The 26409-nt window shown below is 36.5% G+C and overlaps 1 protein-coding gene across 3 annotated transcripts in view; it reads left to right on the forward strand.

Annotated features, from left to right (window-relative positions):
- GSTCD (glutathione S-transferase C-terminal domain containing) overlaps positions 1–17682 on the forward strand; it is a 75264-nt gene extending 57582 nt beyond the window's left edge. For all 3 annotated transcript variants that reach the window (XM_066996838.1, XM_013195760.3, XM_048066442.2), the window contains exons 9-13: positions 1678–1806; positions 5233–5366; positions 7173–7203; positions 11394–11463; positions 13750–17682. In XM_066996838.1, the coding sequence (XP_066852939.1) occupies positions 1678–1806; positions 5233–5366; positions 7173–7203; positions 11394–11463; positions 13750–13886 (501 nt within the window). In that variant the 3' untranslated portion in view covers positions 13887–17682. The remainder of the gene's footprint in view (positions 1–1677; positions 1807–5232; positions 5367–7172; positions 7204–11393; positions 11464–13749) is intronic.
- Positions 17683–26409: the final 8727 nt, after the last annotated feature.

The following is a 26409-nucleotide window of genomic DNA, read 5'->3' on the forward strand; positions in this document are numbered from 1 at the left end:
ACAAATGGTATGAAGTTTCTGTCTCTGATAAGTACCTTAAAAAGATGTATATCTACGAAAAATCAACATGAAGACAAAACTGTTACTTTTGGGGAAAACTTATGCTCTAGAGGGAGATGTTTCATTAGTACCTGTAAATATATTTATCACGTTATATTAGTGGGGGAAAAGGGTGGAAGTCATCCCTGGAAAGGAAAGTTTAGAAAAAGTTCCTCCTAAGAAAAAGGAAGAGTGGGAAAAAAAAATAAAATGTAACTTTAGTGTACAAACATTCACCTGGGTATGCTTTGATTCAGCAAAATAACCAATTACCGTGCTAAGGTGCATAGATGATCTTACTGCTTTCTAATAAAGCATTTAAGCTTGCGTTGTAAAGTGTGTATAGACATGAAGCCCTTGTTATGTGAAGAAGGTCTGCCAGTACCTCTGCCATATTTTACCCCAAGTAAGAAAACATGTAGGCATAATATGATAGCATTTTTTGCTGTTAGAAATCTTAGAGGTTATTGTTATACTTGTACACATACACTTTGCTCTGTCTCCGGCCAATTGTGCCCAATTAAGGAATTAATTGGTAGAGGTAAACTTTTTTTAGAAGAAAGGTTTCGTATGTGAATACCATTTACAACATTTTTTTCCTATTTCCAACACTGAACAATATGATGATCTTTTTTTTTTTTTCCACTCTGTTCCTAATTATGTTCCGAATTCTGTTATGTTGCTTTGAGAAATGACTGGGTGAAATGGAATCCAATGAAAGGAGTGAGAGACTGGCTCCTTCCATAGGTGTGCTGCTGGGTATGCTTCTGGGCTTGGCTTGGGCAGGACATCCATTTACAGACTAAGGCCGTGAACCAGTAGAAAGAGTAAGGGAGTAACCTTCTCTAACAGGAGGAGAGCAAGAACTCAGGGAACATGAGGTCTCACTCAGTGTTACTGAGTTGGCTGGCAGCAAGCCTCCTCATGAAATGACACAGAGGACAGGGAAAGTTACTTATTACATATTATGTCTCATTATTCTCTTCTCTGTCTCATCTAGTTACTTTAACTTGTCTTTGTTTAAAAATTTAATTTTCTAGGTTATTTTAACCCTTAAAATACAACGTTTTGAGTCAAAAGATTTGGATTACTGTTGGAGTGCAGTGAAAAATTGTTTGGAAACTTTTGCCTCAGAGGTCATGATCTGTCATGATGGATATCTACCATCCTTGTAAACTCTACCTTAATTCTTGTCATTGATCAGGGGGAAAATGGTTCTTCGTTTTCATAACAAACTGGATGCAGAAGTCAAGAAACTGAGCTATCTGGTCTCACTGATGTGACCCAGACTTCCATCAAATATATTTCTGCAAAAAAAAAAATCTTTTACAGCAGAGATTTGAAATGTGCAAATTTTTACTGTAATCACAGATGTGTGAGGTGCTTGCCTGAGAAAAGGGAAGTTCTAGACCTAAGACAATGAATGAATAAATAAATAAATTTGCCAGCTGATTGGTACTGGCAAGTCTTTAATGCCTTTCATTGTTGTTTTGTCACCTGCTAATCATTCTGTAGGTCTTATAAGTAACTTGTAGCTTAGTTGAGAAAACTTCTCTAAAGTTTTGTGCATGCTGGTAACGTTTTACTTTTATTTTTCAGTATTATTTTGCTTTACTCTGTCTTGTGTATGAAATCTAGGTGGTGCTCATAGAAAATAAGGAGTTATCTCTGATCCGTGCTAAAGACAGAAGCGATGAACTAGGTTTAAACAACATTTCCTTCATTCAAGCAAATCTGGACTATTTTAATGGGACTTTTAACATTGGGGTAAGTGTTTGTAACTTTTTCTACAACTACTTGACTAAAATATCTGAGAAAAGGAAATTTTATGCTTATACAGACAGTTATTTCTGATGCTTCATGAAGCACCCTCGTTATATTAACCAATATTAGGTTGGTTTTGTATTTATTATTTGTTGCAAACTGGCATCACTTCTGTCATTATATGAGTCAATAAGGAAGCAGCATCTGTTCTAATCAAATATGAAAATATGAGTGCTGCCTGACCGTGCTGAAGAAAAATAGTGTGGTAGATTCCTGATTTCATCATATTATTTTAAAATTAGTTATTCACTGATGGAGGTATGCTGGGGAGGGTTTTGAAGACAGGAAGAAAAAGGCAGCTTGTGCTCAAAGTAAGCCTGGGTACAGGAAAGTGAGATCAGAGGTGTAGTTAGGTGACAGTAAAGGCATTTTCAGATAAAGCAAGCAACTCAAGACTTCACAATGCAAATCTGAGAAGGAACTTTAATGACAGAATGTTATGCTAATGATTTACATGTGTATTCTTTGTAAAGGGTGTACTCGAGCTGTATTTTTAAAGGCAGAATGATATATCAATTTTGTAGGACTCGTACTGAGCACTCCTATTGCAGTCAGCTGGTGATGTTCTGACTTTTGGTGACTGTAAATGAGCAGACCAAAGCAGAAATCTGTTCCATAGGAGCAAAGTAAATGATTTGAATACTGATTCCAAGTGTCCCGAACTCTGCAGATCTAGTGAAGAGTAAGGCATAAATAGTCTCTTTTAGTGCTGTAAAGATTCCTCTCTTCTGGTTTGATTTTATGTTAAAAGCATTTGAACTTTTGCAGCAAGTCCCTAACTTTCAATGCAAGTCTGACTATTCCCTAAACTATCCATCCAAGTGCCTGTTTGGCTGTAGCTTAGGGTGCTTAATGCTGAAGGTTTGTGGCACATATCCTCCAGTTCTGTTTAACTGTTTGGTTTGTTTATTTAATAAGGGGAATGAAGCATAGTGCAGGAGAAGGAAGGGCTGTGCTAAAATAATTTATTCTCCTCTAAGTGTAAATTTGTAGTTCTCTAGCTTTATTTTCTGTGTTAAATTGTTTAAATCTCATTGGATTAACCAGAGATCTATTGCAAAAAATCAGAATCTCCAGAATAATTCAGTGAATGTTGTGTGTGAGATGTGTAGTGGTTTGTCAGTGAAGTTAGTCTCCTGTGTTGTGGTCATGGGAGTTTTTCTTAATTTTTTGGTCTGTTTTTAAGGTTAATACTAAGTTAAATATCTCCTTGGAGTTTTTGTTTAATAAAAGGGTGTTATATTCTCCCTTAAATCTCATGACAAGTAAAATGCTAAAGTACATGTCTGGAAAAAATCACTTGGAAACTCTTCGTTTTCAGGTCTGTGATTTCAGTTTCTTTGGCTTGATTCTGTGGTCTATTCCACAGACAAACCTGGAGCTTTCCCTTTTTGGGAGACCTATATTAATCTCATCTCAGAATTAGTTTGTCCCATATAATGGTTCCCTCTCCAGGATGAACTCCTGTTTCCTCTGCAGCCACACGTAGGACAGGAGCTAGCTGTTTCACTTAATAGTAGTACAAGTGCTTGATGGTACATTGGAAGGTAAATAATGTAAAGTTTAGCTACCTTTGTATCATTAGGTCACAAACGCTGGTCTGATACAAAAATCGCAATATATTGATGCATAGATGTGTACAAAGTTTGGTGATGTATCGTTTCTAAACCCATCTTCTGAGGCTCGTAAAGCTATTCACTCATTGCATGACTGTGCCATTTTCAATGAAATAGTACAGCATAAATGTGAGGGGGAACATGACATTCACTGGCTATAGTACGTGAAATTTAAAGAGATCTAGAAAAATGAACCCGACAAGTCTTCATCTCTCTACTTTTGGTATTAATTTAAAACACGTTTATATGCGTTTTTAGTTACTATGAAATAAAAAACTGCACTACTTAGCTGTTTTCTTAAGTGCTATCTGTGAGGAGTTCGAAAGCAAGTTCAGAAGAATGTGTCAACCAGTTCCTTTTTTATTCTGCCAAAAGGCCAGAGGACTACTACGGGTCAATGGTCTCGTACTGAATTAGCTTTGTGGCTTTCCTCAGGGAACACTTTGTTTTCCTTTGTCTACAGATGTGTGAATTTGTGAATGAAATGCATTAACTGTGTTCGTCCTAGCTTTTTATTTTGTTTCAAATACTGAGTTTGACATATAGGATATCCTGAGAAAACTTAGCCTTCAATTTTATTTGTTGATTTTTCCCTTAACTAAACTGACTCTGAGGAACACAAAGAATAAATCAAATGGCTTAAAGTTCATACAGGCTCAAAGCTACTGTTTTTTGTTTGTTTACTTGTGCTTTATCCAGTACTGGTTTAGGGTATCTTTTCCAAACATGGAAGCAAAGCAGTTGTTAGTTTCTGCTTGGATAAAAAGGGAAGTAACTATAGTTATATTCCATGATAATCTCATATTTTTCTGGTCTTAAACTAGTTTTATTTTTGTTGTTAAATTCATAAGGACAGAAAAATTGCATTGTGAAATGACTACATATATTAGTTTTTAATGTTCTGCTTGAGACAGGAGTACTTGTTACCATCTGTATGCAGTTATAGTTCAGCTGCTGATTAATGGTCTGCTCAGCTGAGCTTACATCAAGCAGTCTGCAAACAAAAAAGTCTTTGTTTTAATCCACATCTGAGAGCAAAGTTTTTATCTTCCAGTTGCTGTACCTTGAAAAACAGCTTTGAACCTTGAAATGTGAGCTTTGCAGCTTTAAACCTTTTTCTTAAATTTACAGTGAACAAAAAACATAGAAAACAATGCAGTTTTACAAATCTGAACTGCTGCATAAAGTAGCAGGCACAGTATTCAATTAGGGGTAAGGCAGACTGTATTTCTCCTCCAGGGCTGAGAGGCTGTAGAAGCACATTGAGGGAGGTGCGTTCTTGATTTTTGTTTGATGTTTGGGATTGTCTGGTATCTAATAAGGTACAAATGGGAACGAGAGGGTTTTTTTGTATTTCTAAGTCCTTTTGGCTTGAACAAAAACTTGTGACTAATCACCATGATAGCTTGTCTTTTAATATTTTTCTGGAGCTTCATTTTCAGTTGAGTTGATATGGCAATGCAGTTCACCTGTGCACCTATCTTTTGAATACTTTTGGTGAGTGACCTTTGTTCAGTGCTGATGACTCCCTTCTTAAGTGGAGTTAGGTCATAAAGTTTCCTCAGCATAGACATGAAAGAGAGAAATGCAAAACCAAGGATTTACGGACCAGGCCTTTGGCATAACAGCTTCATTGCTAAACTCTCTTCAAGGATTTAATTCAATCAATCAAAAATACTACAACAGGATTGTATGTAGAATATTGCTATAAAGAATTTGCTTGTTTCTTTGTTTTCTGTTTTTAACATTGTAGGTGGCTCTGCATGCATGTGGTGTGGCAACAGACATGGTGATCGAACATTGCATCAAGGCGCGGGCAGCCTTTGTCATCTCCCCGTGTTGTTATGGCTTCATTCAGAACACTGTGAAGTTTAAATATCCACGAAGGTAAACTAAGACTAACAAGAAAAACTTTAAAATAGCAATTCAAGTGAAAAAAGAAAATGCTAGAAGAGTACAAAATTAATCAACTCAAGGTCAAGATCGTTGCAAGCGTCCAGGTTCAATTGGCTCATACTTAAGAGTGCAACTGTCTCCTCCTTTTTCTCTTTGCAAATCCATCTTGAAAGGGAGACAGATGGGTAATTCCTGGGTTATTTTTTCTGGATTTATCCAGGAAAAAAAATAATCACAGAAGTTCAAAAAAGACTATACCTTCAACACATTAGATACAGTATGTGGGAATCTATGTAATATGCAGACCTTTTACCTTGAAATCACAAAGTTAATAGAAAACTCATGAAAAGTAATGTAAGAAGGGGAATTGACATTTTAATGTTGCAGAAAGATGTAAGCAATCAGTTTAAAGAAATGGGTCTGCTTTATGCCACAGTTTACTGCTTGTGAAGCTGTTCTGATTTATTCCCAAGTAGACGAGCTCTCCTGTTTTTTGGTTCCTATTTTTAATACTTTTTCAATGGACTGTGTAGGTATTTTGTTTCTCCAGATCTGCCATGTTGGAAATGCTTCTTTATCTTAGGCTTAAGAATTTTAATGCCTTTTATACAAATAAAAGTGAAAGTTTGGCAAAAAGTAGCAGAAGATATGAGGCTAACAGCTTTCTAAGGCAGAACTAGATGGGGGAGAGGTTTTATTTTGTTTCATTTTATTTTCATAAAGCTGAACTTTGCCTTTTGGATGTCCAAGATGAATCAGATTTAATTATACTAGAAATTAAAGCATTGACTCAGGTATATATTTGCTAGAATAGGAAGCTGAAACATGCTGTCTTAAAAGGAATCAACAGATCTTAAAAAAAAATGTTTCCACGTTAAATATTTTCCATAACTTTCTCTGTTATTGAGGTGTGCTGTCACAGAAGTGCTTGGAGAGTAAATACTTAAAACTTTGTCAGTTTGCTAAACTTTGCATTTAACAGTCCTTTCTTAGTCAGTTTGATTCTTCCATCTCTTTATAAGTGTCCCTTTTGTCTTCTCCTCTGACAGAGTAAAACATAGAAGTATTTTTAAGGAAGAAGCAAAAAAAAATTTAGGCTTTCTAAAGTTAACAGACATATAACTTTTCTCTGTTGTTTTGTTGTAAGATTGACTAGATGCTCTTAACTTTTGCCAAGTTATATTTTAAATCATGAAGTCCAGAAATGCACACTACGTTAGGAATCTTTTGTTGCTGTAGATGCTGAAAAAAAGTAAATTGTTGAGGTTTTGTGTTTGCTGAAATTATAAGTCTGAGAGTGTAAGCCAATGTAGGAGATGATGTGGTTCATAACATATTGACCCTGGCTCAAGCTATATTTTAGGGTTTACTTCTTTTCCCTTAATTTTTAAGATTATGAAACATGATAGACCTCCCATATCCCTATACTGCCCATATTCCCTATTCAGTTCCATCCTAGAAACACTCTTGTGGTACACAGAAAATGTGTGTGTATAGAGGTTGTGTACCGAAGTATGTGAAAATGTGGAAAACCCAGTAAATCCACATTAGCATTTTTGATGGTTTAAAGAGTGGATTTGTATGAATAATTCAATAGAACAGTAAAAGACATCAAACGTGCTTTTCCTTTATTAGTGAACAAACTGTCATGGTTTCTGTTTTTTTGAATGCCTTTCTGTATGCTACGGATACTGCTGTTTTGCATAAAATGTGGTCAGATATGTAAGGATTGCTTCTATTTTCCATCTTGGCTTTTTTAGATGTTAATTGAATTGGTCTATTTTTTTTTTTTTTCAGTAATCAGTTCAAAGAAATTTTATCCTACAAGGTATGTAAAATAAACAGCTGTGGATAGTGGATGGAGGGGGTTTGGGGCTGTTCCATGCATTTCACTGAGTCTTATCAAATGAAATATAAGTGTTTATCTTTTAATTGTGAGGGGGTGCATGTGTTATGTGAAACGTTCATTAGTAATATAGACATCATTGTGTTGCTTTCTCTCCACCATCCATTTTTTAAGGCTTTTTTTCTTCTATAAAGCTTCATGGTATCTCCCCCAAATAATTCTTTTTCATCATAAGGTATAAAAGAGCCATTCCTAAGATATACCTGTTTCAACACTTAACAATTACAGGATACCAATTTATGTTTTAAATACTAACACTTATACTGTAGAAATTTACAATCATTTTTTAGGTAAAATGCTTACTTTTATAGATATTATTTTATGACAAACTCAGATTTCCCCCTCTAATTTATGTCTAGAAGGTTGAGCATAATGAGTAGGAAGAACAAATACTCTTCATCAAGAGTTCAGTATTGTTTTAAACACCTTTATTCAAAATTATTTTAAAAGTATTCAAATGTGTTTTGATCCTGGAGTCTTGTGTGGAGATAACTTGAGAGAAAAGTGGGAGAATGAAGCAATGAGGCATGCAGATCTGACAGAATGAAGATAACTGGGGAGCGGAAAAGGACAAGAGCAGAGAAGTGGTCAGGTGACAACTGGTACCAATTCATTGAGCTTTGTCTGGTGTGTTTAAACTTGTTACTGATGAGCAGCCAGAAGTTTGATGGTTAGGTGCACTTAATGTGGCATGGAAGGAGAATATTTGCATTTAAGAGAAGAAAGGATATGTAGAAACTTTGTTAAGGTTGCATGTCAAATCCTAGATAATAGTCTCAGTGTTTAGAATCCAGAAAAGTCTATGAATTCTGGAGATGCAGAATAACCCTCTGTTACTGAAATACGCGAGAAGGATGTTATTTCTAATTGCCAAACGTAATGGGGACAGTGAGCATACTGATGATGCTGCATTTAGCAGGAAAATGGAGATTGTCCTTTTAAATGCTGTAGTTGGTCATTTAAAAACATTAGAAAACTTCTCGCTACCTTGTAGAGGGAGTTTCACTTATTATAATCTTATCTTCATGACAGCTTGGTTTATGTACACTTTACTAATTTACATGGAAATAAATTTGCGTAGATTGAGATGATAAAAGTGGCATAGTGGATTTGGACCTGGAGTTAATTTTTCCATTGATCAACATTCCTTCCATGTACTTACATGTTCCTAACACATAATCACCAAGCACTCAGGTTTGAGTTTAGAAAAAGTTTATTTGCCAACATATTAAAAGTAGACCTGTGGACGGTACAGAGAGACAAGGTGACATACAAAATCAAGGAAGCCTTGGTTAGGATAGTGTCTATAATCTTATTGCAGCTCTGATTTTTTTTCTTTTTTTCTTTTAATCCGTGGACATTTAGATCACAGGGTTTATCACCACTTTAGAAGTTCCAGTGTCTTATTGTTTGTGTAGCAGAAGTGCACAGGGGCCAATAGCAATACTAAAAAATATTTCTGCTCTTAATAACATAATAGTCTATACAAATGATCTAGGCTCGATGGTGCCTCAAGTAATCCTAGATATAAATAACTTTTGTTATACAGCTAGCTATATGCATTTTTATATTTCATATTAATAAACTGTTAAAGGTTACTGGCTAGTCGCCAAAGCTGCCATGTGTTAGCCAGACATTGTCTGTGTCACCCCCACCCAGTTCCCATTTTAAATTCATTTCTCTTATCTTCCATTTTAGTGAGATCTAAAAAGACATCCAGAAGTCTGGCAATTCCAAAATGTTTTTGATGAGAACATCGTGCTGTAATTCATTAGTTTATAGCTACAAAGAATAAGGTGATGGTAGCTGTAGATGTCTACCATGATACGTTTTGAGACTCTGTTTTTCAAGACACTGTCCATGTAGGAAAACTGGAAAGTAAGAACGAATTACTTTGGACATACAGCTCTGAAAACTTACTAGGCATTTCTGTGGGTGTTCTAAAGGCAAAATAACTGTTTATACATGCCCAACGTTTATGCAGTTTATAATTATTGTCCTTGTTACTTTAGAAATACTTTTATCCTCATTTCTGCCAACAGGGAATGTGACAATATACTGGTTATATCATGGGAAAAAGATGTGGTTATGCCTTAGACTCTAGTTTAGTTTTAAGGTTCATCTCTTATAGGAAGCCAAGGCACTAGAGTCAGTCCAGATTTCCAGGTTGTGCGGCAAGTCTTACCTTGGCTCTGGTCTAGCTGAATGAGCTGAGATCCTGTTGTTGCAAAGAGCCAGGCTGTGCCGAGTGCCTAAAGACTGGTGAAGGCTTCTGTGCTATCTCTGACCTCCCTCCTCTCCTGTGAAACCCTTCTTTTTCTTCTCAAGCTGCCTACCCCTGTTCTGTCTCTCCTAAGAACAGCCACGTTGCCTGGGGCATTACTTCTCCTCAGCTCTCCAGTAGTTACATCTGGGTTAAAGGTTTTCAGCTCTTTCGTACTACAGAAATAGCCATATTTAAACTGCACTGACTGATAAAACATGTCGAGTCCTAAATATGTTATAGCATGTTCTCATTTTGCTTGCAAATTTGTTATGGAGCTGTGAGCTGAAAACCCTCATGTGAATTAGCTGTAGTAGGAAACAAACATCCCTGCGTCAGGATACTGAGTGTTTATTTAAATAAGTAAAATTTGAGTTTAAAGTAGCAATAATGTCTTGCTGTATTTTATTTGAAAATCTGCAAGCAAACTTTTTTGTGGTCAGGTGTCTGTAATTATGAATTGGATGGAGTGCACTGTAGAGAGAGTTACCATCTTGATTTAATATGAAGATGGGATTTTATTTAGTTTTTTTTTTGTGTGTGTGAAATGAAAACTTTTGGATGTTTATGTCCCCCTTAGTAAAAAGCTGAAGTATCCTTACTTCAGGATACTGAAGGAAGCTGAAGTATCCTTAGGTGAAGTCTCTCTCTCCATCTGTTACAGCAGCCAAGCCCTTAAAGTCACCTTTTTGTATAAGTCAAGAATCAAAAAAAAATTTCCCTTTTGATGCAAGACACGTGTTCATTTTCAGAAATGTAGCACTGGAAGCTTTGTGTAGCAGTGTGTTTTCTGTTGTTGTCTGTTTTCTCACCGTACCATCATAGGAGACTTGGAACATTACAGGAGACTTGGGAATGTTGTGCAGTTCTCAAATGGTTCTGATTTACTCTGTCCTATACTTAATACTGCAGCTGTCCCAAATAGCACAGCTGTCAGCAGAGCATTAATTTCAGTGCTATACCTTCAAGGCTTTTTCTGTCACCATCTGGTTAACTCACCTTCCTTAGCTAGGCTATCTCTGAGAAACCGTTCTGCTAGCGTAGCTGGCATTTCTTTGAAGGCAGTTGAGGATAGGGTTCTGGCCCCATCCAAGCAGACAGCAAGGTGGTGGGTTAACCCTCTACTGCACCACACCCATGAGCGTCAAGACAGGAAAAACTCAGTGGCAGCTATCATGGAAGCCTCTGCAGAAACTTTTAAGTCGAACAAGGATAGTGTGACAGTAAATTGTAGACATTTTGAGGTAGGAAGCTTTCCCGTTCTCAGCCAGGTGTACCTTTGCCTTCAGGATCAATTTCTCCTTCACGATCTTTTAGGTTGATCCTGGATGGATTCGGCAGAGCAAAGGAAGTTTGTCCCCACAAAGTGGTGATTCTTTGATTCAGAATTGCTGCTTAGGAGAAACATCCACCAGTATTTCAAGTCACCTATTTAAGAATTTTGTCTTGACCCTTCACTGATGCAGACATGCTGCCCAGTGATGACTTTGCTAAAAGAAGGCTGTGTTGATCTCCAGTAGCTGAGGGCAAAATAAGTCTGAAATATGCCTTTGAAAAATGCTGTCTTGCATACGTTGCATCCAGTTCTGCTGCTGCAGACATTTGGAGGAATTTTAGCAAGAAACAAACCCTCCTAAGTAGAAATCTGCTTAGGGTTACAAACACTTGATTTACAAATTTTTTTTTACAAGCCAAAGCAGTATCAAAATTAAGATTTACAGGCATTATTTTTCTGGAAACAGTCTTCTACGGGACAGAGGTTCTTAGTACTTACAAACGTTTAATTAGATTTTTCTTACTTGAAAGAGAGAAATGCTACTGGACCAAAGTTCTTTTCTTTTTCTTTTAGGAGCACATGATCCTTTGCAGATTTGCAGATCAGACAGCTGTTCAGCTTCCACCTGAACGCAGGCTAATAGGTATGAATTTCTGCAGCCGTTATGTAGACTATTGCAGCGTTACTATTTATGTTGCTTTATGACAAAATAGTTTAATGATTTATGAAATAGGAGTTTCTTCACATTTCTCTCCATGCTGTTCTGAACTGTGATACTGAAAATATTTTCTTCATTCAGAATTATCAATATGAGCTAGTGGGTTTGCATTTTACTGATTTTCATTGCCTTACCACTTTCTCCTCCACCCCCAAATCATTCTATAAAAGGAGTGAGGTTTTTGTAAACTTTACTAAGTCTTTCTATTTATTGCCAGTCCATCTTGCATTAAAAGCACTTCTGTAGTAGTGATTTGCAGTCTGAACCCTTTGTCCTGCTTGTAATCGCTGGTGATAACTTGTTTAGAAGGGCAAACATCCATGCCAGCTGGAAACAACAAAGCTGCACTGCAGAATGTGGGCTACCTTTGGTACAGACAGGCTTCAGAGCATACAAGCCTATTTGTCCCACCTCATTACGTTTGTAGAAATTTTAGAAAAAAAAATATAAAAAATCTTCTGGGTCAGAAAAGACAGAAGGGGCTGGTAACTCTAAAGATGTAACTGGCCATCCTTGGCTCACAGGAAACACTTTCTAAGTGTATTAAAGCAGTAGGAGCAAATAATCACAATGTGTTTTGTTTTTTTTTAAACTTCTTTTGAAGAATTTGAATTATCTCCTATATTCACTGCACAAAAAGAAAATAATACAGACACTGACATAACAATATCTATTTTATAACAAACTTGTCAGGTCTTTTGCTATCATCATGATATTTGTGAACAAGAAAAAAATGTCAGTCTTTAGTTACCAGTGTAGCACCCCATGTTTTTTCCTGATGCTTACCAGGTGTACTGAAAATTGGAAGAGGACTCAAACATTTTTGAAAGGTTGTAACTTTTGCCTATTCTGTCTTTGAAACTGCAATTTTTCATCACAAATACAACTTTGATGTGCTTTTCAATGACAAAAAAAAACAACAACAACAAAAGAACAAAAGAAAAAAAAGACCAAAAAAAGAACAACCATAAATCCTATTCTTCTCCCTTTCTATACAGGAAATGTCATTGCTTTTTCTGTTCTAAAGAATGTAATTTTTTTTTTAGTTCCACGTAACACTACATTTCATTGAAGACCATTGCAAATCCACTTTTCTGTTTCAGATTTGAAACTGCTGTTTCAAAACCTAAACCTTAAACTTCTACAGACGCTTACCAGGTGCATATCAGAGCTATTAATGATACATGCAACCAAGTTCTATATAAATTCAAGGGAGAGAAATACACGATTACACAGGGTAGTTTAGGGTAGGAACAGGATATGAGTACTCTTGGCTATTATCTTCATCTCAGACCAAAAATTATATTTAATTGTGCAGTTCTTTAAAGAAAAAGAAAAGACAGAAACATTGGCTTTGAGTCTGAAGCAGGACTGTGTCTTGTTCATGACTCAAGACTGTGTGACTATCAGCAATTAAAATGTTTCAGGGAAGTGCTAAATTTTTCTTGCAAGAGTTTCAAACTGCTGAAAATGTGATGTGACAAATTCTGTATTTCAAAACATAGAAATCAATTAAAATGAGTAAATGGGTAAAACCAAATGGCCCTGTCAACTTATCATGGCTGTATCATAATAAATTTTTTTAAGCAGGAAAAAAAACTTGAATTTTTCCTTCCCATTTTTTTGCAGATAAATCTGAGATAAGATTAATTTTCATTAGTAATTTAGTATTTTTGTTTATAAGCTTTGAGACCTTGGTGTGTCTTCAGATCAACTGGATCACTGTTCTGTATTTTATTCTTTCATTTGATAATCAGTAACCAAAGATTTTAAGATTTTAGATGAAACTACAATAGGAAAACAGTTACGGTTATAAAGGAAGTAAATGCTTAGCAATTTTGAGAGCTAAGGGAAAAACTAGCCATTTTTTTCTTGTCACTTTTACATTAATGCACACATTTTTCTGTAAGTTCTGGGAATACTTCAAAATAGTAGTGTCTATTTTGTTTCTCCATATGTATGTAAAGAGTTAATATTTTTTCTCAGGGTCATTGCTAAATGAGGGTTACAACACACAGATGTGATTTAGGGCTATAAATGACTGCCTATTTGAAGTAAAACAGATTAATATAGATTTTTTTTTTTTTAAGTAGATTCGGAACTTGTTCTGTACATAACTTAGTGATACGTTTTCCTAACATTGAAGTGCATGTTTCTGGTTATGTTTCTGTATTTTTAGATTTTCCATGATCTCCTTTTCTCTCATTTTAGGAAAGCAGTGTATGGGACTTGTGGATCTCGATCGGGCATGGGCTGCAGAAGGAAGTCACTACTCTGTCCAAGTTATATCTATGGAGCCAGAGAGCTGTTCCCCAAAGAACAATATGTTTGTGGGCATCCCAACTTAGAGTGTGAAGCTCATACTTGATTTGAAGTCGAACATAAATCCTCGGTGCATAACAACATCCAGCAGATTCAAGCATAGCTGGGAAGCAGACATCATGCATCTTGAACCCATTGTGTTTGGAAAAGGAAGCAGCATGAAAAGTTTTAGAAAATGAACTGCATGCAGAGAATTGCAAATTGTAGCTTGTAATGTGTCATTAGGCAACTTTTGGTGGTTCTTAATGAGAAGTCTCTACAACTGTTGATGGTATCACGTCTGTCTGCAGAGGTTTAGAAAAAAGGTGGTCTTAGAGAAGGGAAGGTGATTCTCTTAGCAGTAAAGCTGTCTTAGCTACTTCAGAATTGTATTCATGTTCAAACCTTCATTTGTGCTCATGGGCAGAGCAGTTATCAGCCAGTTATGCAGATCACTAGAGGAACAGATGGAATTTATGGTGTTAGTGAAGAAGGTTCTGCAACAGGTGGTGGCTTGATTTCGCTAAAGAATTCCATACTACTTCAGCAAGATTATTTTTAGTAAAAGATTTTCAGAATACTTTGATCATCATTCTGCATATAGAAAAAATGTATTCTAACCTAATAATCCTTTTAAAAATGATTTAAAATTTTATCTTTGAATTTTACACAGTAATTCTGTAACCAGACAATTGAAAGTGAATATTTAAAGAAAACCCTTCTTTCTCCACTGACAAGATAACAGGAGCTAGTGATGATGTCAGCGAACAGCTACTTCACTGCCACCTCTACTAGTTGAAGTGGATTGCTTTCCATTCTTAAGAGACTTGCTGTCAGATGGAATTTTTAAGACCAGCTTGTGTCTGTACACATATTCTTCGTTTATTTTTATATTCAATTTAAATTTGAACGAAGTTGCGGTTGTGGAACCGTTTGAAAAGATCAACAACAGACTTGTTACTGTAAAATGAAAATAAATTTTCTTCTGTGCTTTTACTAGTAAACAGTTTCCTACCCTAGTTTAAAATTGTCCGTTGACACTAGTACAATGGAAAAGAGCTTGTAACAGTATTTTTCCTGTATGATTGTGGGTTTCAAACATTTGCAAATTTTGCCATGGATTAATTTAAATGTATCTGAAGTTTGGTCAGTGTGTGTGACACAAAATTGCAAACAGCAATGGGTATTGGAGGGAAAAAAAAAAGGATCCTGAAATGTTTTATTCTTCATGAAAGTTCTCTCTCTAAAAGATCTAATTATTTTTTTGTTTAAATGTGAAGACTGAAGGAAGCTGCACACTTATTTGGAAGCACAAAGGTAAGCAAGTTTGTATTAAATGGTACCTTTAACCTGAATCCTTGAGAACGATGTAGTGCTTTTCCTGTAACTTTTTTAGTTAACAGGAGGAGCTGGGAGTTGGAAGATTGCATAGCAAATATAAAATATATGGCAATACCAGGTGTTCCTGAAAGTTTTGCCCAGAGATACACTTGCTCAAAGAGAACTCAGGTTTTTAAGCCAGAAGTAAGTCAAACCTGAACATTATCCAGACGGTGTGTTGGGAGTGAGAAAATCTCTTCATTACCTTTTAGTGAAGAAGGAAGAACTTATCAAGGTAAGATAGGTGATTGAATCTTTGCTGTTGATGGTAAGGATTTTCACAAAGCTTTACTCTGCTCTGGGCAATGGATACTAATGTGTGTCTTTTAGGTATGGTGATGATGTGTATTTGACGTGTTCTATTATTGTACAATAATAATTAGCTTTCAGTAGAGCAAAAAACTGTGCTGTTACATGCTTTGAAATTTCTACAATACCCATTTCAATCATCTGTAATAGTTTTTTGATCTACCAGAAATCAGAAAAGGAATGCACTTGAGATGTGCCATAGGAAATGTGTGCCACTGAATACAAGATGGGGGAAAAAAAAAGGATTTTTTTAAACAGGCAAAAAGTCTTTCTTGGAAGCAGAGGTAGTGGAGGAGCTTTATTTGGACAGGTGTCCAGCAGGTTATTAGATGCTTAGGTCAGTCGGGAAGAATAGCTAAAGCTAAACAAGAATCCCAGTACCAATCTCTATTTTTTTTTTTTTTAATGCCTATTTTCATGTTAATTAGATAATTTCCCATAGGTGTGCTTACTTGTAACCTAAGTGAATTGTTTAACATTGTGACAGCAGACTGGAAAAATCCCACTGATGCAGTGAAAATCTGCCAGCCCACATAGAACTGAGCTTCAGAGGGGAAAAATAATAATAATAATAAAAAGATTTGCAGTTCTTTCTCCTTTTTCTTCTATAAAAGTAGTGTTGTGTTTATATGTAACGTGACGTTCTTGTGTGACCTTACCACTACTGGCATCAGTGGGCTCTTGTTTCTTTTTTTCTCAGGAGGACAGAATCTTCCTCATTTCTAAGGATGGAGTTACCTTACTACGACTAGTAAAGTCTGATCTATGCTTGAGGTGAACTGATGTTTTGTTTATTGAAAACTGAAGAGAAGCAGATGACAGAAGTATAGAAAGCAGAAAGTATTTTTAACAGATGTTAACAGGTATTTTGCCACAGATTAAATTGCCACTCAGTGCCATCTTTTTGCTCTAGAAACGTAAACTCCTATTAGTTTTTAGGTACATTGATTTGTTACGTTTCCATATACATAAAAGGTATGAAATGAACAGAGGCCAAGAATTTCCTGAACAGCATGACTGGACATCGCAGTGCTGGGAAGTGAACAATCATTGTTCTTCCCACAACTTGCTACACACACAGCTAGCTTGATATCCAAGATGCAGGCCTGAATACTGTTTGTTTCTCATGTGTCTGGTCCCACTGGGACCAGCTGTATGGTGAACAAAGTATTGTCCTAACATAGTCATAATTTTCTGTTGTCTTGCCTGTATTGTTTTATGTTACCCTTGGAGCCAGTAATGCTGGAAAAGGCAAGTTAGTAATGTGAAGCTGATGACCAGACTGCACTGATCTCATCTGTATGTTAAAGTTAGTCATCTGTGTGTACATGCGTCTTTATCTTTGTTCTTTCCTTTTTGTCTTTTTCGTATTATCTGTTTCCTTGGTCTTCTTCCAAGAGGTGTTAGAACTGCTATTGTTGGCAGAGGTGGCAGTATACAAGGGGCACTCCTGGTAGGTACATTGTGCCCCCTAAATTCCTTTTGTGGCTTTATCTTAATTAAAAAAAAAAAAAAAAAAAAGGTATTGTGTTGTTATTACTATGCTAAACCAGTCTTTTTTATTTAAATTAAAGTTACACGTTGTCAGTATTACCCATCTATTGTTCTTGCAAAGATGCGTGTAAAATGCTTAATTCAGAAGGTCAACAAGAATGTTAGATGGTTGTTTTCTGTTGTTTGATTTTCAGCTGCCTGGTGGATCTGTAGTTTGAAAAGGCAATGCCAATCAGATTTTTTTAAAATTGCTGCATTCCTAGGTGACATTCTATATTGATGTTTTCATTGAAAATAATAATTAGAAAGAACTGTGTGATCATGTATACGCCTGTATAAGTTTGTGGGCTCTAAGTAATCTGCAGCAAAATGGCATACAGTTAATTTTGAGTTTACATGGATAATAGTTTGGCTAGACACTATCAAGAAAAAAAAAGCTAGAGGGGCATTACTTAACAAAATATAACTGAATGTCTGAAGTGTTGGTTTAAGCACTCAGACTAAATAGCGTATTTGTCTGCAGAAAGCACAATTCAAATTTTCCTTTAAACCTTCTCAGGTACTGCTTTCAGTGTTTTTGCATAGGAGCATTTGACTGTCATACCAGACTCCTCATGTACAGTCTCAACCTAAACTCCTGTCACTTCATTACTTTTTTTTTTTTTTTAAAAAAAAAAAAGGCATGTTGGTGGGACAAGATCTCAAGCATGTACCTGCATACGTATCTGGTGTCAAAAATGTTACTTATGCCTGGTGTCAGAAAATGTTCTATGCCTCTTCAATAAAAGGAAGCCGATCTCAGAACTTTCTGTGCTCAGACTTGCGTGTAAACTACCTGTCATGGTTTCAGTTCAGTGGCTGTTTCTTAGCAAACTTCAGCTTCCTACAACTATCATTAAAATACATTGCATTTCCTAAATGAATAATATATTGTGATTATATGCAAATGGTAGAACTGAAACTAAGTTCATTTTCTTTGATTCTAGCTTTTATTCACACACAAATTAAATGAATAATGAAGTGTCTTGTTGTGCACTCTTCTTCTAAAAGTGAATTTGTGAAACACCTAGACTTTCAAAATTCCTCTGATAAGTCTTGTGTGTAAGGAAAAGTGTTTAGGCTAGTTGTATAATGAATCACTCAGGACATTTCTGAGTGAAAACAGAACAATTTTTATACTTTATATGTGTCAAGTGATATGTTTCCTAACTTGTAACTCAAAATTATTTTACTTGACTGTTTGAATTTCTCACTTTTTTTTCAGCGGTGCTTGTGGAACTCTTCAGTTTTTGCAAAGTGAGTGATACTATTGGAGGTTTCCTTGTTAACTGATTAAATAATCAGTGACTTTTAGAGATGAAATTATTGCTAATGCTGCGCTCTTTCCCCTTTAGACTATTTCACATGACAGTTGCTGGTCTCTCATAAGTTCGTACAGCATCAGCTGTGATGAAGCCGTTGAAACAGGTCTGCTAAATGATACAGTTATACTAATAAGTAATATAAATATTAATTTTAGTGCTTTTTTTTTTTAAGGAAAAAGCTTTTCAGTATCATGTAGAAACATGAACCTGATATGTCAAATGAAACTTACTTTGAATTAGTCTTGTTTATTGGTGACAGCCCAAGAGTAACTGTATCTCCAGTGCTCGTACATTAAATCTTATTTCCAGGAAGTGACACTGCCTCTGTCTTTGCCTGGTAGATTGCTCCAGCAGTTTTACTATCACATTGATTGTGATAAATTGATCATTCTTCCTTGAGTGATAGAGTTCCTTTGAATTTTAAGCATTAGGATGACGCTTTGATGCTTACTCAAGATACATGAGGGCTGAAGGCACGGCTGCGCTGAAGATGGTAACTCTCCATGATGCATCTCCAAGATAATAGATTTTCATCCACTGACTTTAATGTGCATGACACCTGACTTATTATTTTTACGTACTGAGACCTTTCTATATTTAGACCTCACTATTGTGGGTATTTGCAAAGTTTTAAGAGGCTTCTATTTTAAGAACATTTGAGCTAGTTTTATATGTTAATACTAATCTTTTTTGTGGGGGGTTAAAGTGACGTTCTGAGGTTTACTGAGATTTGGCTAATAGAATCTGTAGACTATATTGGAGTCATGACATCCCAATGAAAAGCTCTTGACCTATTTTACATTTATTGGATTTGAACAACAGCAGAAATCTTTTGCAGTTCTCTAAGTTGCTAAAGTAGACATGCACACAGCAGAACAGAAAATGGGCACAGAATGCAGAACTTGAAGAAAAAAATATCCAGTGTGAGCTCTTTGTTCTTTCACAGACTGATAGAGCTGGTAGATGCAGAGCGGAGCAGACGTGCAAGTGGCATGGGTCATGGTTTATGTAAGTACCGATGCATAATAAAGCAATGATGTCCTGAAGAGGTGTACCAAGTGTCCCCAGTCCAACAGGAAGCATGTTTGCAATGGAAACATGATCCTTTTAGCACTAAGGAAGCATTCCATGGGCCTGAGATGCTGCACATGTATATGGGACAAAAACACGTAAGATGTATTGCAACCCAGTTTTATCAGATCTACCACAAAAATGTTAAAAAATAAAAATAAAAACTGAGCTACATCCTAATCAAAATACATAGATACGCCACCTGCAGAGACCAACCTTTACTGTTTTTCACTTAACAAATCTGAATGTTGGATGATGCTGCTGATGTGGTGATATCACATCGACACGATATCATTTGTTCACCTTTTCAAATCTGCTGTACCCACACAATGGTAGGTCTGCCGCCTATGGTTTGTTTAATTCACAGCAAGTACATGGGAGCACAGAAATAACTTTTGCCAATTTGTATCACAGCTGATACTGCCTTTTTTAAAATTATCCCTTCTTTTCCGTGGGTGTCTTTGAGTTTGAAATCCATTTATTAACACTAGTGCCCAATATGGTATTTTTAAATTGCTGAGGATTGAGTTACATTTCTTGAAGCTTAGAAAAAAATCTCTGTTCTGTCTGTCTTCAGAATCAGAGTGCAACTAAATGAGTTTGAAGTCAGGAGAATCTTACGTATGTGAGAACTAAAATAATTTCAATAATTATGTTGTTATATATGTGGCTGTAAAATTTGGGTGAACTACTGCAGGCTAGTTGTAAAAGGATTAGAAAGAGATTCAGCATACAGACGAAAAGGCATTTTCACTTCTTAGCTGTGTTTCTTTCATATGCTGAAGCCAAGGTCTAATTTTAGAAACTGTTATTAATATTTTTGTGAACTCTAATTCATCAAAAACATGAATTCACATTAAAATGCTTACACTTCTTTCACTCCTAAGTAATTATCATTTTATCTTTCTCTTAATGTGCTATTATAGCACTCATTTTTATTTCTCCCCCCTCTTTTAGTGCTAGTTTTCTAACCAGATTGTTACTCTGGGTGTGTTGGAGCAGCATTCCGTGCATATTTTTAATTGTTAACTGCTTTTTCTGAGCATTAAAGTGTCAATTTGAAATAACATGCTAGTGTACTTAGTGCCCTTTATTCTAGTATGTCATTGTTGTAATTTTTAACATTTTTATGAGAATTTGGTTGCTTTTGCTGCATTTAGGGTTGTAACCGTAATTTAACATAACTAAAACTGGGGGGTTTTGGAAGAAATTTATTTCCAAATTTATGAAGATAAAGTAAATTACTATGAACCGTTATGAGTATCACCCTGTATTTGGAGTTCAAACGCTTTCAAATATTGCAATATAATTCTCTTTTACATTAAAGAGATGCAACCGCCCAGTAATGGACAGAAGAGGCGAAGTCAGCTTCATAATGTGAAAGCAACAAAGAGGAGAAGGCATATCTAGATAAAACAATGTGAGAGTAAATTCATCTTTGCCATAGAACAGAAAACTTAAGTTAGCTTTCCTTTATCCCCAGCATTGTCTTGATGCCCAGATTTTGATGCATTTCCCAGTTTGTGTTTTTTTCCTTAGGATTTCAGTAATTTTCTTGATTTCAATGATTTCAAATGGGGTCAGATTTTCTTGACCCCAACACAGTAGCATATCAAAGACCTTGGCATGACTCCAGTTAGAGGTGTACCGGGCAGGCATTTTGGAATGGTTGAGGATTGATATGCCAGAACAGTTGTTCCTAAAGTAATGCAGCAGGTAAGAAAAGGGAGAGAATTTGGGTGGTTTTAGAACTTGTGCTGAAAGATAATACCTGTTATTTAAGGAGGCTACAAAGTTAAATGGAAATTATTGACTTGTCAGGTTTGAAGGCTTCCAATAGGCCTTGCTCCATAATTTTCCCAGGGATGGAAGTGAGGGTGACCTGCTTGGAGCTGCTTGTGTTGTCCTTCTTGCTGTAAGAATTGTCTTTCTGAAGTCATAGGGGAAGCCAGCCCTCTTCTCGCTTCACAACCTGTCGAAGAGCAGCCTCGTAAAGATTTCAGCCAGCCTCTCAATACTCTCAGATGCATCCTATCTAGTCCTATAGACTTGCATGGGTTACAGAACAACTTCAAAGAAGGGGAGACAGGTTGTGGCTACGGTATGATGGGAAATGTTAAACCTGGAGGAAATTAAATTTTCTGGTGTATGAAATAAACATGAACAAGTCTTGAATTCACTTTTAATTTACTCATTCAAAAAAAAACCAAACCACTACCACCAACAAAAAAACCCACCACAGAGTAGCTATGCCACTGAAGAACATCTGATTTTTATCAGATGTTTTAGCCTAATATTTTCAAGGCAGCCAGGGTACGTTTGGTGCAAGCATGTGGAGAGGAGCAGTGGGGTGTAAATGTGGAAAGGGAAGGGTGAGCTGAATGGAGGATGGTTATTTGAGATACTCCAGCTGTGGAACTCACTCCCTCTAGCAATTTTCACTCCCTCTCTCCCCCTCCGCCTGTTTCTAGAGAGGTTTTTCATCTGGTATTTCCTGGACTGTGGACCATTTCTGGGTTACCTATGGCTTTTTGAACCGATAGATATAAGAGCTGCCTGTGTTTTTTTGTTTGCCTGTGTGTGTGTGTGTTTGTGGGTTTTTTTGGGTGACAAGCTGACCTACTCCTTGGTTGCATTAAGTTTATATAAAAATACATACTAAACACATGCAGGAGGTCAAGAAAATCATGTAGGTGATTTTAACAGCTTACATACAAAGAATCTTATTGTTTTGCAAAGAAAATACAAAAGTGGTGGTCTAGGGTAGTGTAACCAATTCAGGGCTTAGTGTAGAACTGTGAGAGTACCAGTCAGTTTGCAAGCTTCGAGGTAAGTGTTTTTATAATGTGTGTGTTTCTTTGTGGCATCTCTGCTTAGCCAGTGGAATTCCCCATCACAGACTCTTACTGAGCCAAGATTTAAATCAGGGCTTTAAATAGCTTTTTTAAGATAGTGAAGTTATCCATAGTTAAAATAGACAATAGTGAAGGATCATGGGGGATGGAAACCTCATGTTTTAGAACTTAGGCCAGCAACTTTGAGACAACTGCTGCTCGTTTAACAACATTGTCGCTCCTTTCTCTGAGGCCTCCAGTCTGGACCAGTATTGGCAACCAGAAGAATCAAAGTTCTGAATCCCTGTTGCAAATCCCGGGTGCCTTCCTTTCACCTGAGGTCTCCAGAGATTTCTTAAAATCAACTTTTATTATTTCAACTTTATTTCTTCCATGAATAGATACTTGATTTCATGCTCATGCTGTGTTATGTTTCCTGAGCTATAATACGTATGTATTGCTTGGCTGACGTGAGCTGACAACTCCTGGTCTATCTGACTGACATTGCTTTCTTAAACAAAATCACGTAAGTTGCCTCTGAGGCCAGGAGTTGTAGTAGGTGTATGTATTTTTGCACACTGATTTTGCATGCTTTTAGCTAATTTCGTAGAAATAGCTAGTGCTCGGCACCATGAAGGTTGTTTTTATTAATCTGGCATGTTCCTGTTCAAATACCTGTTTAATGTGGTCACCAACTATAGAAATAGTTAAACAATACTGTAAATGGGCATGTTTTCTTTGTTAGGATGATTGCTGACACACTGAATTCTTTTCATTAAGTAATTTGACTGCAACCATCTCTTTACTTTGGAAAAAGCAGAGGAAAAAAGCTCTAGTAAATATATTTTTCTCCCAGTTTTCATATTTGCAGTGCTTGTATTGGGGGATATAATTAGAATTTCAGGATAAATTACCCAAGGTATTGGATGAAAATCAAGACTAAAATAAACGTTTAATTCCTCTTTTTTGCATTTGACCATTACACACAAACATTTGATTATAAAAGCATGTCTCATCCGTGTTGGAGTAACATTTCATGTTCAAAGTAGAAATCTGGAAGAGAATCTTTTTAAAAGTGATTTAAAGCAATTATGCAATTTGAAACCTTCAGTTAGTTTATGAATCTTTATTACAATTGGATTACTTTTATATGCTCTGTAATAAATACCAAAAGGCCCTCTAAAATAAAACATGCTCCAGCTGAATAACCCTTACAGGGAGAATTTCCGATTGCAGATTTTAGCTCCTGATAATCTTATATTAGCAGGATATCTGTACACAATTAGTAAATGTAACCGCTCCTGTTACAAGAATAAATACTATTGACGTGTATACTGTCAATCTGGAGGACATAACTCTTGTAATTCATTCAATGTTAGCACTTACCTTGCGTGAAAGAAGAGAGAATGTTTAAGTTCTGAGGTTAACGCAGCTCCACTCTGCATCCTTATTCAGAACTTGCTGCTGTATCACCAGAAAGTTTAGTTTAAAAAATTTTCAGGGTAGTCAGTCTTGTGCATCTGATCTTGAAAAATGCTTTTGTCTTTTTCAAGGTCACCTGTTAACCATGAAAATATAGATAGGCATACATGTGCACAAAATTGCTGTGATTTAATACCTGCCTCCATCTGCAGAGAGGAGTCAATGCAGTGCAGAAAGCAGTAAGAAGAGATTGTTAGCTATTGCTCTCAGGCTCTGTTAGAACAGTAGCACTTCTATGCCTAGATGATCAAATCTACTAGACTCTTGCCTTACATGAAGCATAGCAGGGTTTCTGTAAGTGCTGTCTGTCTCCCCTATGTGTATGCATTTTCCACATATTTAGGAAGGTTAAAAAATACCTTTCTTTGTTTAGTAATTTTCTGTTTTGAACCAAGAAATCTGAAGCTGAAGTTGACACCCTTGAAGCTGAATAGAAAGAAATAACCCAGACCAGGAGAAACAACCAGGAGATGCTAGTTTAATTCTAAGCTGGACTTCAGAGCCTGTTGTGCTGTCACTACGTGAAGAGTGAGAAAATCAGTCAGGCTCCTACATGCAGGAGGGCTCTATAGTATCCCCATGACCTGTCTGCTTAATGAAACATCTTTGCAGTGCACTGATGCAGTGTTCTTTGGGATTGCATATAATGTGTAGAATGGTCCTACAAATGTGCGCCCACCTCACTTTTTATTCAAGTCAGCAATGTTGTTGATGTTGGAGAAACGATCCATAAAGTAAATGAACTAAAAGTTCGATACAGCTAGGTTTGGTCTCAAACATTTGTTGGTTTGAGTCCTAAAATAGTAACCTTCTGGGAGCCAAGAACCAGAGATTAGCATTTTTAATGTCATATACAGTACGAACAAATCTGATGTTTTAAGTGGACTTAATTTGATTGCTTCCTGATTTAAGATGCTTTAAATGTGTTCCTTTTTCTTCATATGATCACTGCTTTTAGTTTCATTAAAAGCAGAAACTGAGACCTATGCAAGCTTGCCAGTCTAATTTTCTGGTGGGCAGCTGACATTCTTTATCTGCACTCACAGGAAAAATGACAGCTCATTTATCTCTATAGCTTCCCTCTGCCATTGAGAGCTGGCAGTTTGTGAGTTTGAAGGTTAACAATTACATTATTCAGATCATTGCAAAATATTTTAGAGTATTTTAGGCTATAGTTCTTGAAAGAAGGCAGAGCTTTTTATGGGCACTTTCTTCTCTGTCTTCCAGCTCTAATATTTCCCCTACTTGACCAAGCACGGTTACCAGTCAGTTATTTATGTATTAGAAGTAAAGAGACAAGAACGAAATGTACTTTCTTAAATGTGACAGGATTCAACTCTTACCCCTTTGTGCTAGTTCCATCGTCTGCCTGTGCACTAATTGTGTCATTAATTCTGTTACCTGTGAATTCTGCTATTTAAAGCTTTACAGGGCCCTCTAAATTTGGACTTTTTTTCACTTGGCCTAGGACATTTTGATATGGTCTGCAAGCCAGTTCTAAAAAATGTCAGCAGATTTGCTCCAGTCTCTTTCTTAGGCTTTCCCTCTCCTTTCATGCAAGCAGTCACATTTTGTTTTCTGTTCCTGAAATTTTCTCACTTTTCCTGCTGCAGGATATCTTTATTGCTGATGAAAAAAACTTAGTCTGCAGTTCCCAGTCCATCTCAGCCAGAACTACTGTATTTCTCTAGCTTATGGAAATCTCAGTTAAGGAGAATGCTGGCTTAGTTAGACAGTTGAGGCACGTGTCCAATTGTATGTTAAAACTGAGCCCCAAATTTATTGTCTCCTTTCCAAAAGTATCAATAAAAACCTGTAGAAATGTTCAGAAGTGTTGTTTAGAGTTACTGTTTTTGAATATACAGTTTCAAGAACATAGCACGAAGTACATTTGAATATTACTGCAGTGTTTTAGCGGAGTCAGTAACTCTTTACCAGACCTGTAGATAACCCAGAAACTGCTTCATTTCCTTTCATACTAAGCACTTAAACCCATCTTAAATCTTTTCCATCCTCTTGTCTCTCATAGTGTATTCTGAAGACGGGAATTCCGCGGACATTTTAAAGTCTCTCACATCCTACCTAATGAAAACCACAAATAAACCCTGTAATGCTGAAAGGCATTAAAAGGCTTGCAGCAGCTGTACAATAATCGTCATACCAGCCACGTGCTGTATGCAACTGTTACTAGACTGTACTTCTATTGGATCTTTTTTTTTTGGTTTTGACTTAAAACATATGAAAACTTTAATGATATAAATTGTTAGTTCCACTGAGGTTAGCAGAGCTATTTATTTTACAGAATCTGGGGACCTGACCCAGGATTGTCCCAGTGCATTACCATTTAAAAATCTGTGCTAACATAATATTGAACTATTTATCTTATGTGAGGGATAGACTCTGCCGATCTCCACTGCAGCTGGGGCCTGAGGCTCTTTTATATCTGGGAGGATCCTGTCTATCTCTTTCATTGCCTCTGATATCACACAGATTGTGACTTTCTGTGGTAACTCTTCCACTTGGTGGTGCAGCTCTTCAGCATCCACACACCTCCTGCAGAAAAGAAGACCTTCTCTCCCAGCCTTGGGGCATTCCCTGCGGCCTGGGACTTCCAGAGCTGCATCCACTGTCCTAGG

This window comes from Anser cygnoides, chromosome 4 (assembly GCF_040182565.1).
Source record: "Anser cygnoides isolate HZ-2024a breed goose chromosome 4, Taihu_goose_T2T_genome, whole genome shotgun sequence".
NCBI lineage: Eukaryota > Metazoa > Chordata > Aves > Anseriformes > Anatidae > Anser > Anser cygnoides.